The sequence below is a fragment of the Pongo pygmaeus genome, chromosome 23, assembly GCF_028885625.2.
Source record: "Pongo pygmaeus isolate AG05252 chromosome 23, NHGRI_mPonPyg2-v2.0_pri, whole genome shotgun sequence".
Taxonomy (NCBI): domain Eukaryota; kingdom Metazoa; phylum Chordata; class Mammalia; order Primates; family Hominidae; genus Pongo; species Pongo pygmaeus.
The window spans coordinates 61471816-61484682 of record NC_085931.1 but is presented as its reverse complement, the minus strand read 5'-3'; the positions used below and the strand labels follow the sequence as shown (position 1 = coordinate 61484682).

Genomic DNA, 12867 nt, shown 5'->3' with positions numbered 1-12867 from the left:
AGAAGCCAGAGGCCGGGCAGAGGAGGTAGACTTGGGCCAGGAAGGGCCCCAGGCTGAGGGTGGAGGGATCCTGGTGTTATTCTCTGGGAGGGGAAATCCATGGCTGTCCTCCACTGTGAGGGCCAGGGAAGAGGACGGCAGGAAGCCTCCTCCAGGAGACTGGAGTATGGGCCCTGCCTCTGGCTTCCTGAGCGGATCGATCACTCACGAGGTTGTCCGAGGGTGTGCAGGGTGGGTGGGGAGGAGGCCAGCCTCCCCTGACCTTGGCTGATCCCCCCAACGCCTGAGGCCTGGGCCGGTGGAGGCTGGGGCCTGGGGGTATGCTGCAGGGAGAAGTTTGGGGGCTCCAGGAGGCTGAGGGAGTGGGCATAGGGGCACACAGGCCGGTGTGGCGTCCCTTCAAGACGGCAGGTCTGGGGGCACCGCGCCACCGCCATGGCTGCCACCTCCGTCGGGAGCTGTAGTCTCCAGTCCCGGCGGGTCCTGGCTTTCTCAGGAGACCCGGTGCTGCCCTGTGCTTTGGCTTCTGAGTTTGCCAGAGGAGCAGCCTTTCGCCCTTTTCACAAAGGTGCTGTTGAGTCTCAGGTCAAAAGGACACTCTCTGCCCCCCAAACCTCATCCTATCCCCAGCCCTTTGGCCGGGTTAACCCTTACCTGTGCAGCAGGGTAGCACAGTCCATGCACAGCTGTGGAGCTCACCTCCCTTCCCGCCGCCCCCCTGCTGCTGTCACCACATGTCTAACCCTGGGTCCTGCTGCACAGGGCACATGAGGATCCCGGTGGGGGTGGGAGGAGAGCAGGGCCTGGCCCTGCAGGAGGAGGCGCTTTGCTGGCACACAACCTGGCCAGGCTGCAGTGGACTCTGGGGCCTGAGCAGGATTCAGTAGCTGAACCTTGGTTGTAGGGGTGGCTATTGAGGGCCTGGAGAGTCACATCCTGAGACAGAGTGGAGCCTACCTTCTTTTCTTTCTCTTTTTTTTTTTTTTTGAGACAGAGTCTTGCTCTTTCCCCAGGCTGGAGTGCAATGGTGTGATCTCAGCTCACTGCAACCTCAGGTGATCTGCCCGCCTCAGCCTCCCAAAGTGCTGGGATTACAGGCGTGAGCCACCGCGCCTGGCTCAGCTTCTTATTTAGACAAGCAATATGTAAATATAGTCTTAAACTTGTGTTTTGCTTTAATCTTAGAGTCAGGGTCTCGCTCTGTTGCCCACAATCACAGTTCACTGCAGCCTAGACCTCCTGGGCTCAAGCTACTCTGCCTCAGCCTCCGCAGTACCTGGGACTTCAGGCTGCACCACCACACGCGGCCAGTTCATGGTCTAGTTCAAGTTCCTTGAACTTTTTTGTTGTGGGGGGTGTGTGTGTGTGTGTGTGTATTTTTTGAGACGGTCTCACTCTGGCCTGGGCTGGACTGCAGTGGCCTCCTCCTTGCTCCCAATGTTCACCACTATTTTCTTTACTTTTCTTTTTTTGAGACACAGTCTCACTCTGTTGCCCAGGCTGGAGTGCAGTGGTGCGATCTCTGCTCACTGCAACCTCCGCCTCCCGGGTTCAAGCAATTATCTTGCCTCAGCCTCCTGAGTAGTTGGGATTACAGGCACGCACCACTATGCCCGGCTAATTTTTGTATTTTTAGTAGAGATGGGGTTTCACCATGTTGGTCAGGCTAGTCTCGAACTCCTGACCTCGTGATCCACCCGCTTCAGCCTCCCAAAATGCTGGGATTACAGATGTGAGCCACCGCACCCAGCCTTAGCCGGCCACTGTTTTGAATTTGGTTTGAGGGCTTCTGGAGCCTCTCAGAGATGGATGGGGCCAAATACTGCACCCAGACTTCTCCATCAGAGTCAGCACAGACGCACCTGCATCTACCATGTAGTCTTCCACAGTATCCTCTGGTGGGATGCTGGGTGGCTGCCAAATTTTCACTAAAGCCAACTATGCCAAGAAGCACCCTGGGTCTGTGCCTCCCTGTGGGTATAGTCTGTGTTTATCCAGAACTAGAAGATACAATAGTAAGGGAAGATACAATAGCAAGCATTGCTGAGTGCTACAGTGTAACACTCTGAGGCTTTTTGTGAATGAATTCATTTAGTCCTTATAAACCCCTGGGGGTAGCTCACTATTCTGTCTCCATTCCACAGATGAAGAATGAGGCACAGAGAAGTTAAGTAACTTGCCCAAGGTCACATAGCCAGTAAGTGAAATTTCAGGGTCATGGGTATGCATATTTTTCAGAAAGCAACTTCTTTTCTTTTTTTTTTTGAGACGAAGTCAGGCTGGAGTGTAGTGGCGCGATCTCCGCTCACTGCAAGTTCCGCCCCCCGGGTTCATGCCATTCTCCTGCCTCAGCCTCATGAGTAGCTGGGACTACAGGCGCCTGCCACCAGGCCTGGCTAATTTTTTTGTATTTTTAGTAGAGACGGGGCTTCACTGTGTTCACCAGGATGGTCTCGATCTCCTGACCTCATGATCCTCCCGCCTCGGCCTCCCAAAGTGCTGGGATTACAGGTGTGAAGCACCGCACCCGGCCTCAGAAAGCAACTTTTATTTTAAGCAAAGTAATAGCCATACCTAGTTTAAACAGGCAGAAAGCCCCTGACAGAGGGGAGTGCCAGGAGCCCTGGAGGTGTCGAGGAAGGGGCTGTGCAGGGGCCAGAGGGAAGGCAAAGGCCAGATGGGGTCCTGTGGGATGTTTCTTCCCCCAACTCCCACCAGCATGGGACAGAGGTGGGGGGCTCCACAGCAGACCGAGCTCCTCTTGTGACCGGCGTCTCTCCTTTGCCTCCTAGAGAATCTCGATGCTGGCCTGGAGCAGAAACTGAGCTGGACCACTGGAGCCTCGGTGAGGGGGCTGCACACCACCTGGGAAAGGCAGTGGGTGGCTGGGGCTATGTGGACAGGGAGGCTGGAGGTATCTAGAACTGCCATGTGGTGTCTGCGAGGCTCTGTCCAGCCAGGTTGCAACCATACCTGTCACTCTGCCACCGCTCCCATGGCCTGGCCTAGATGGAAGTGGGGAGCTTCCCTGCCCACAGAGCCGCTCTGAGGCCCCCAAGGTTCTCTGAGGCGAAGCTTTTGCTCAGGACAAGCTTTTGCTCAGGTGGAGTGGTCTGCAGTGAGACTGTGGCACTGTGGCACCGGGTTCTGGGACATCAGGGCTGGGAATTTGAGCGTTGGGGGTGTGGCGAGGGGGGGGCCTGTGCAGACGCTTTGTGGGCCAGCAGCAGCCAGAGTTGGTGTGGCCTCTTGAAAGTGCCCCTCCGAGCTTCAGCCAGGAGGAAGGCACCAGAGGGCCCGAGGAAATCCCCGCCAGCCCCGTAAGTGGGGGTCCCAGGAGGGCTTCAAAACAGGAAGTGCCTGCTGCCCGCCCTCCCTCCTGTTCCAGGAACACAGGCAGCAGGAAGCGTAGCTGGCTGTGCCTGGCGCCTCCTGCACTGCCGGAGCTTTGCTGCTGGTCCGGTGGGTTGCCCTTTGCTCCTGGGCCTGGGCAGGCAGGTCACCTGAGGCCTTGTTTGTCCAGGAACCAGAAGGCAGCTGCCACCTGTAGGGTGTCACCCCAGCCGCGCCTGCCACCCTGGAAAGCCTGGGCTGGTAGGACCCTGGGAGTCAGGCTTTCCCTGGTGGCACACGGTGGTGTTTATTGAGCACTTAGCGTGTGCCAGCCCCCGGCAGGGACAGGGACAGGAGAGCCTTCTTCCTGTACCAGGGCCCCTGGAGCCCTGGCAGGTGGGTGAGTGGCTTCCCTGGGTGGAAGCTGGGGGACGGGTGAGGGGTGGCTGGTGGGGGCCCAGAGCCATTGCTTTTCCTGGGGCTAGGGGCGCCGCAGGGTTCCCTGGGCAGCCCCACGACGGTCCGGGCCAGATCTGAGGGGACCGTGGGCCCCGCCCCCGCGCTCCCCTCCCGGCTGCGGGCGCATTCCATTCATTCCCGGGAGCTGCGCCGGGCCAAGGCTGCCGCCGCCACTGCCACCGAGCTGGGCCGGGTGAGCGGGGCCGGGTGAGCGGGGCCGGGAGGGGAGGGCAGCAGGCCTGGGCGCGGGGCCGAGGGGCCTGGATGTTGCCTGCCCCCGCTGGCACCACTGGGTGCACTTAGAAGGCGGGGGCCTGTGGGACCTGCCCCCGGATGGCCGTGGGTAGGGGAGGGGCGCAGGGGGTTGGGGAGCCTTCGGGCAGGCGCTGCTCCTCCCTAGTAGGGCCATGGGCTGTGGCTGTAGCCTACGGGCCTCTCCTGGAGGCCTGGGACTCCTGTACCCTCCTCTCCTCTCCCCTGGACAGGCCACTGAGCCACAGCGGGGGACCCTGGCTGAGCTGGACATAGAACCCCCTCCGCCAGGATCATGCCCAGAGGTTCCTGTGGGCTTGTAGAATCTTTGTGTCTCTCACTAAAGCCAGCATCTTCTCCTGGCTGATCACCCCTATCCTGGTGAAGCCTGGGGTCCCATGGCCCTGCCCAGCCTCTCTGCCGCCAAGCAGCCAGGAACTCCCTAGCCTGTGGGTGGTCACCTCTCCCAGCGGCTGCTGTGCTCGTGGGCACCTGGGAGCTCCAGGGGTTGGGCAGGGGGCTTCAGGGGCTGGGCAGCAGCTGAGCACTGAACCCCCAGTGCAGGGAGGGGGTTCTGTGCTGGGCAGGAGCTGCCTGTCTGATGGGCGCACCCCCAGGGAGCAGGAAGGCCAGTGCAGCACTGTCTCACGCATGCGGGCCCTGGGGTGGCTCAGATGTTGTCGGTTGGTTGCGTCTTGGTTGCACCTCAGGAGATTTCAGGAAGCGTGCGGGCAATCAGAACGGGGTTGCCACGGGCAGGTGGAGGGCGGCTGTGCCAGTAAATGTAGCTTCACCCAAAGCCGAGGCTTGGGAGAAACACTTCCCCTGGCTACGGAGTGGCAGAGTGGGCTCCCCTGCCCTCCTGGGAGGACAGAGGCCAGGGGGGTTAGGGGGCTGTCAAAAGGGTGGAGAAACACAGTGGTCAGAGGCCAAGCTGCTCCCACTGCATGTGAGAATCCCAGCCCTACCCATGCCCGCGGTGTGGCCTTGGGCAAATTCTGCTCCGTGCCTCAGTTTCTTCACCTGAGAAATGGGTCACAGGCTATCGTGGTCAGCTTGGCCGTCAGAGACACAGGGATGTGGAAACATTTGCATTTTGTGGCTTGTTCTTTCTACACTTAAAACTTTTTTTTTTTTTGAGACAGTCTCGCTCTGTCGCCCAGGCTGGAGTGCAGTGGTGCGATCTTGGCTCACTGCAAACTCCGCCTCCCAGGTTCACACGATTCTCCTGCCTCAGCCTCTGGAGTAGCTGAGACTACAGGCGGGTGCCAGCACGCTCGGCTAATTTTTTTGTGTTTTTAGTAGAGACAGGGTTTCACCATGTTGGCCAGGCTGGTCTCAAACTCCTGACCTCGTGATCCACCCGCCTCGGTCTCCCAAAGTGCTGGGATTACAGGCGTGAGCCACCGAGCCTGGCAAAACTTTCAAATATGTGGTGAGAAAGAGGATTGCGTTTCGAGGGGATGAGACATATGCAGGGAGGTGACACTTGCAGTGGCCTGAGAGGGTGTGGCAGTCCCTTTGGAGACACGGGGTGGGCCTGCACAGGGAGGTGGGGGAAGCCAGGGCCTCCATCCCTCGTGACCCTCTGCCATCGAGTCTGGACCCCCTTGGCACCTGCCATGGCAGGGCTGCCCTGGACACCTGGGAGCCCCCCGTACTGGTGCACTCAGGGAAGATGACGGTGGGCCCAGGAGTGGGGGTGGTTGGGAGCATGAGGAGGGGGCACTGGCAGGGGAGGCTGATGTAGGGATCACTGGCCAGGATGGAGCAGGGTCCCTAGTGTGAGAGGGACGGACCACCCTGAGGAAGAGCTCAGAGGCAGAAGGGCCCTGTCTGCCACTTGTGTCTGAGCCCCTAAGATGCACTTGAGTCTGGTAGGGAGAAAAAGAGGGAGGACCACGCATGTCCTGGGTCCACCTGTGGGGCCTTGGATCTTCCTCCTGTTGGGAGACCCTTAGCTCAGCCTGGTCCTCAGCAGCTCACCCATCACACCACACATCCCCCTCATCCACCCGGACCCAGGCACAGACCCCACACTGAGACATGCTCAGTTACACGCATATGGACACAGCCTGTCCAGCCTGCAGATGTGGGGGCCTCTGCCTCTGAGTCCTGGTGGATTTGGAGTTGCTCATGGATACCCAGGTCCCCTTCTTGCCTCCCCTGTGCGCACATCAGAGGCTGTGCCCTGGGGATGGCATGGGCCGAGCGAGGGGTGGGTGGGTGATTCTCCAAGGCTCTGCCCTGGGCGTGACATGGGCCGAGCGAGGAGCTGTGGGTGATTGCTGGCTTCCACTGTTTCACCAGGGCAGGGGGCCTGGAGGTGGTCAGGGAGGCTCTGGGGAGTCAGGCCGCCTGGGGGCTCTGGTGGGCAGTTGTAAACAGCATGTGCACTTGTTGGGCTATGCACGGTGCACCCCTTGCTCTCACTCAAGCCTCTGGTTTCCTGTGTCCTTCACCTCTGCCCCATGTGTGAGCCGCCTGTTCCAACGTCCAGGGGTCTGTCTGCCAGCCTGAGCCCGTGCGCTGGGGCCGGTGCGTCCTGACCACCTGGAGCTCCTTGGGGTCACAGGTCAGGGGGCATGAATGCGAGCACCTGAGAGCCTTTCAGGGGGCGTCGACTCCTTGCCTCGGGGACAGGCCTGCCAGTGTTTTCAGCACCTCTGGGAGGGATCCCGTAGCAGGCGGTGGCAGTGCCTTGGCCCCAGGGGTCGGTCAGGGTGGACTTGAGGAGGGCTGAGAAGTGGTCTTTGGCAAGACCTCGAGGATGGCGGGGGTGTGAAGCAGGAAGGGGCGGAGCTCCAGGTTCCTCAGTTCGTGGAGTGGCGTGACCCTCTCTCCCATGTTCTGATGTTTGGGGCAGGGACTGGAGAGGGATTTGATTGGGGGTCCTCTGGGTCAGGGCTCCCCTGACCCTTCTCTCTTCCCACAGGGTGCCGGGGGCGATGGCACTGCAGCTCTGGGCCCTGACCCTGCTGGGCCTGCTGGGCGCAGGTGCCAGCCTGAGGCCCCGCAAGCTGGACTTCTTCCGCAGCGAGAAAGAGCTGAACCACCTGGCTGTGGATGAGGCCTCAGGCGTGGTGTACCTGGGGGCGGTGAATGCCCTCTACCAGCTGGATGCGAAGCTGCAGCTGGAGCAGCAGGTGGCCACGGGCCCGGCCCTGGACAACAAGAAGTGCACGCCACCCATCGAGGCCAGCCAGTGCCATGAGGCTGAGATGACCGACAATGTCAACCAGCTGCTGCTGCTCGACCCTCCCAGGAAGCGCCTGGTGGAGTGCGGCAGCCTCTTCAAGGGCATCTGCGCCCTGCGTGCCCTGAGCAACATCTCCCTCCGCCTGTTCTACGAGGACGGCAGCGGGGAGAAGTCTTTTGTGGCCAGCAATGACGAGGGCGTGGCCACAGTGGGGCTGGTGAGCTCCACGGGTCCCGGTGGTGACCGCGTGCTGTTTGTGGGCAAAGGCAACGGGCCGCACGACAACGGCATCATCGTGAGCACCCGGCTGCTGGACCGGACCGACAGCAGGGAGGCCTTTGAAGCCTACACGGACCACGCCACTTATAAGGCCGGCTACCTGTCCACTAACACACAGCAGTTCGTGGCGGCCTTCGAGGACGGCCCCTACGTCTTCTTTGTCTTCAACCAGCAGGACAAGCACCCGGCCCGGAACCGCACGCTGCTGGCGCGCATGTGCAGAGAGGACCCCAACTACTACTCCTACCTGGAGATGGACCTGCAGTGCCGGGACCCCGACGTCCATGCCGCTGCCTTTGGCACCTGCCTGGCCGCCTCCGTGGCTGCGCCTGGCTCTGGCAGGGTGCTGTATGCTGTCTTCAGCAGAGACAGCCGGAGCAGTGGGGGGCCCGGTGCGGGCCTCTGCCTGTTCCCACTGGACGAGGTGCACGCCAAGATGGAGGCCAACCGCAACGCCTGCTACACAGGCACCTGGGAGGCGTCCCGTGACATCTTCTACAAGCCCTTCCATGGCGAGATCCAGTGCGGCGGCCACGCGCTGGTATGGGCCTCAGTGTGTTCTTGTGGGCCCGGACTGCAGGCGTCCATGCGTGGGTTTGCGTGTCCCAGCCTGCTGGGGAGGGTGCATGTGAGCAGTGTGGCCGTGGTTCTCGCCGGCGTGGGCACTCGCGTGGGTGGGTGCCACATCTCTCAGTGCCATTCACGCCGGCGCCAGTCCCAGGCCTGTGTCGGGCACTGGGGCACATAACAGTGAGCATGGTGGGGCTCCCTGCCACGTGGGCCCTGTTCTCAGGGACGTGTATGGGACCACATGTGCCGGAGGGAAGGGAAGGGCCTGTCCCAAGTCTTGGATCCCGAGTGGAGAGGGCCCTTCAGGACAGGGGGTCTGCCTGCCATTGACACGCTGTGGTCCGCAGGGCTCCAGCAAGAGCTTCCCATGTGGCTCGGAGCACCTGCCCTACCCACTGGGCAGCCGCGACGGGCTCAAAGCCACAGCCGTGCTGCAGCGTGGAGGCCTGAACCTGACGGCCGTGACAGTCACCGCCGAGAACAACCACACTGTTGCTTTTCTGGGCACCTCTGACGGCCGGATCCTCAAGGTTTGGCCCAGGCTGGGGCAGGGAGGCTCTGGAGGGCCTGTCTGTGCACAAGGCCCGTACCCTTATCAGCCTGCCCTCGCGCACACAGGTGTACCTCACCCCAGATGGCACCTCCTCAGAGTACGACTCTATCCTTGTGGAGATAAACAAGAGAGTCAAGCGTGACCTGGTACTGTCTGGAGACCTGGCCAGCCTCTACGCCATGACCCAGGACAAGGTGAGCCAGACGCAGCCCCGGAGAGCACTGCAGGCCAAGTATGCCCAGTCATTGCATCCCAGGCCCTTATGACAGGCCTGGGGGCCAGAGGAGGACGGGGTGCTGCAGAGCCACCCCTCCTTGGGCTGGATGAGGGGTGGCTGGGTGGGTCCCGGGCAGTGTCTCCATCCTGTGTCTCTCTGGCACTGCCCTGTCTCTGCCGCTCCTTCTGTTTGTCCTTTGTGGTCTCCACCACATCTCTCTCTCCGGCCCCGCCTCTGCCCTGTCCTGATGGAACAGACCATGGTCGGTGTCTGAGGGGTGTTGCTGAGGGTGGATGGGAAGACGCGGTCCCTGCACAGCCCCTGTGAGCTCAGTCAGTGGGGGACATGGGCCTGGGCCCCAAGCTTGTGGGGGGGTTAGTGCAAGAGACCCTCAGGCCGGCCCTAGGAGCACCCCTCGGAGGGAGCCAGTGCAGAGGACGGGAGCTGCCCCAGGAGACACCACAGCCAAGACCTCCAGGCTCCCCTGGGCTCCCATCGGGATCCTGGGCCATGGCCACGCAGAGCCAGAACTGTTTAATAACAAGTCTGAGGTGTCTGAGGCTTCCAAGGCCCCGGGACAGAGCTGGGTCAAGGTGGCCGTCCGGGGACATCTGCGGTCTGCGGAAGGCCCGTGCAGCCTCTCTCGTCCCACTCACGGCCCCGCTGCCCTAGGTGTTCCGGTTGCCGGTGCAGGAGTGCCTGAGCTACCCGACCTGCACCCAGTGCCGCGACTCGCAGGACCCCTACTGCGGCTGGTGCGTCGTCGAGGGACGGTGAGTGCCTGCGGGGGGCTCGGGGACACGGCCTGCCTCTGGGATCCTGGGAGGTCGTGGCCTGGGTCGGGGGGCACACCACACTGTCCTGGGAGAACAAGACTCCACCCTGGGCTGAGGCCGCCCCCTGCGCCTGCAGATGCACCCGGAAGGCCGAGTGTCTGCGGGCGGAGGAGGCCAGCCACTGGCTGTGGAGCCGAAGCAAGTCCTGCGTGGCCATCACCAGTGCCCAGCCACAGAACATGAGCCGGCGGGCCCAGGGGGAGGTGCGTGGTGGGGCTGGGGTGGGGGTCCTGGGGCCCAGGCCGGGCCAGGTGGGGGCTCCCCCAGGCTGGGAGCTGTTGGGACAGGCAGGGGAGGGCCCCATATCTCCCCCGCCTGGGCTCTGGGCACTGAGCCTTAGAGATGGAGCCCGCCTTCCATTGGCCCCCTGGACCCCTGTGACCTGGGCGGGTGGGGGTGGGGATTGTCCATATCCGGGGTGGACCCAGGCCCTGTCCCAGGAATTGCTGGGGTGACCACAGAGAGGCCTGTGTTGGAAGACGCGGAGTCAGGTTCTGGAGGCTCCTCTGGGACGTGCGCCCACACACGCGGGGAGATCGGGTCACGGGCAGGCGGGCTGACAGGACTCGGGGTTCCCGGTGTGAGCGGCACGGCCCCTCCCTCAGGTGCAGCTGACCGTCAGCCCCCTCCCTGCCCTGAGTGAGGAGGACGAGTTGCTGTGCCTTTTTGGGGAGTCGCCGCCACACCCCGCCCGCGTGGAGGGCAAGGCCGTCATCTGCAACTCCCCGAGCAGCATCCCCGTCACGCCACCAGGCCAGGGTGAGGCCCCTTCCTGAGCCCCCGGGTGGCCCTTCTCTCACACGGGGCCCTGTGCACATGGGCTTTCGCCTTTGCTGGCCCCTGGGTGCAGGCTGGGTGCAGGCTGGGCACAGGCACACTCCGCGGCCGCTCCGGGGGCTCAGCCTGAATGAAGCCTGTGGTGAGGTTGCTGTACCTGTTGGGGAGGTTCTGGCCTCCTGGGCTGTCCGCAGCCACGCCCCCCAGGCCCGTAGCAAAGGTGACTTGTCTTCAGCCTGCTCCCTCATCACGTCCGGAGCAGCATCCGGGTGCCCTGTCCAGCCTGAGACAGTGGGGGCCATTCCAGAGACTGCAGGGCCCCAGGGCTGTCCGCAGCCATGCCTCCCAGGCCTGTAGCAAAGGTGACTTGTCTTCAGCCTGCTCCCTCATCATGTCCAGAGCGGCAGCTGGGTGCCAGGCGCCAGGCCCCATCGTCTCGGCAGATGCCCCTCACCCCTTTCTGCCATGTCCAGCCTCAGAGAGCAGGGCCATTCCCAGAGGCTGCAGGGCCTCACGTGTGGGCCAGGGCAGGTGTCCCGCCCATGTCCCCTGAGTTTTGGGGGCAGTGGGGCCACGCGGTGACGTAGGCAGGGACCTGGCAGGTGCCACCCAGACTCCAAGGAGCCGCTGCCCTCAGTACCTTCGGGAACAAAGGGTATGAAAGCAACCTGGGCCCAGGGGAGAAAGGCAAGCCCAGGGCTGCGCCCGACACCCGAACCGAGATCTGATAGCAGGTGGCAGGTCCAGCCCAGTGTGAACGGGCGTCCTGGCAGCCCCACCTGAGATCTGATAGCAGGTGGCAGGCCCCGCCCAACATGAGTGCGGGGCATCCTGGCAGGGTCCCCCGAAGACCAGGGGTCTCCACCTCGGCCCCAGGAGTCAGCCCCAGGGGAGGCCCAGCCTGGCCCTTGGCCCTGCGGCTGCCACCTTGACGCCTCCCCCTCTGCTGTCTGCAGACCACGTGGCCGTGACCATCCAGCTCCTCCTTAGACGAGGCAACATCTTTCTCACGTCCTACCAGTACCCCTTCTACGACTGCCGCCAGGCCATGAGCCTGGAGGAGAACCTGCCGTGAGTGTCTCGTGCCCGTCAACCCCGCCCCGCCCGCCCACCCCAGCCCTGCTCACGATCCCCTCTGGACACAGGTGCATCTCCTGCGTGAGCAACCGCTGGACCTGCCAGTGGGACCTGCGCTACCATGAGTGCCGGGAGGCCTCGCCCAACCCTGAGGACGGCATCGTCCGTGCCCACATGGTGAGGGGCCTCGGGGCCTCAGGGGACTGTTCAGGGCATGGCTGCTCCGCTGTGCCCAGGCAGCACCTGACCAGCCTTGCTCTCCCAGGAGGACAGCTGTCCCCAGTTCCTGGGACCCAGCCCCCTGGTGATCCCCATGAACCACGAGACAGACGTGACCTTCCAGGGCAAGAACCTGGACACTGTGAAGGTGCGGAGGGAGGGGTGCCGGCTGGTGACAGGCAGGCTAAGGTGCAGAGGGAGGGGGCGCCGGCCGACAACAGGCAGGCTAAGGTGCAGAGGGAGGGGGCGCCGGCCGACAACAGGCAGGCTAAGGTGCAGAGGGAGGGGGCGCCGGCCGACAACAGGCAGGCTAAGGTGCAGAGGGAGGGGGCGCCGGCTGATGACAGGCAGGCTAAGGTGCAGAGGGAGGGGGTGCTGGCCGGCGACAGGCAGGCTAAGGTGCAGAGGGAGGAGGCACCGGCCGACGACAGGCAGGTGCAGAGGGAGGGGGTGCTGGCTGGCTACAGGCAGGCTAAGGTGTAGAGGGAGGGGGCGCCGGCCGACGACAGGCAGGCTAAGGTGCAGAGGGAGGGGGTGCTGGCTGGTGACAGGCAGGCTAAGGTGCAGAGGGAGGGGGTGCCGGCCGACGACAGGCAGGCTAAGGTGCAGAGGGAGGGGGCGCCGGCCAGTGCTGATGGGTGTGTAGGGAGCCTGAGCTCCATCCGTGCCCCCCGACTCGGGGCCCCCACATGAAGTAGAGGACACAGGATATATCGGGGACAGAGGCCAGGAGGCAGCACTCGGGGGCCTTTGGATGGGCCTGAACAGAGGCAGTGGAGGAGGCAGGCGTGTGGAGGTTGAGGGGCCAGTGCCACCTCCTGAGGAGGGAGCTGTGGGGGCCACGATGCCGGGTGATGCTGTCAGGTGTGGATGAGTGCTGGAGGTGGCCAGGGGAAACCCACACAGGACGTTCAGAGGCTTCTGCAGACACAGGTGTTTGGGCTCAGGAGTGGCCGAGGGGTCAGCTGGCATGGGAGAGTGTGAGGGGCAGGCACGTGTGGGGTGAGGAGAGGGCTCCCACACTGTAGGCACTGAGGAGGGGCTGCGGGAGTTCTGGGAGGAGGGCCAGGGTGCCAAAGCCGCCTGTCTGGGGTCC

At 63.1% G+C, this 12867-nt stretch overlaps 1 protein-coding gene across 29 annotated transcripts in view; it reads left to right on the top strand.

The window, feature by feature from the left end:
- Positions 1 to 12867, top strand: part of PLXNB2 (plexin B2) — a 33206-nt gene that overhangs the window by 10352 nt on the left and 9987 nt on the right. For 8 of the 29 annotated variants that reach the window (XM_054470147.2, XM_063663349.1, XM_063663357.1 and 5 more), the window contains exons 2-12: positions 2145 to 2197; positions 2793 to 2845; positions 6980 to 8063; positions 8440 to 8622; positions 8711 to 8839; positions 9535 to 9635; positions 9775 to 9901; positions 10304 to 10457; positions 11432 to 11546; positions 11621 to 11729; positions 11818 to 11919. In XM_054470147.2, the coding sequence (XP_054326122.1) occupies positions 6993 to 8063; positions 8440 to 8622; positions 8711 to 8839; positions 9535 to 9635; positions 9775 to 9901; positions 10304 to 10457; positions 11432 to 11546; positions 11621 to 11729; positions 11818 to 11919 (2091 nt within the window). In that variant the 5' untranslated portion in view covers positions 2145 to 2197; positions 2793 to 2845; positions 6980 to 6992. Of the gene's footprint in view, positions 1 to 1013; positions 1146 to 1185; positions 1318 to 2144; positions 2198 to 2422; positions 2512 to 2792; positions 2846 to 3931; positions 3986 to 6979; positions 8064 to 8439; positions 8623 to 8710; positions 8840 to 9534; positions 9636 to 9774; positions 9902 to 10303; positions 10458 to 11431; positions 11547 to 11620; positions 11730 to 11817; positions 11920 to 12867 lie in introns of those variants that run through there. The other 21 variants (XM_054470144.2, XM_063663350.1, XM_063663345.1 and 18 more) reach the window with 10 other exon arrangements.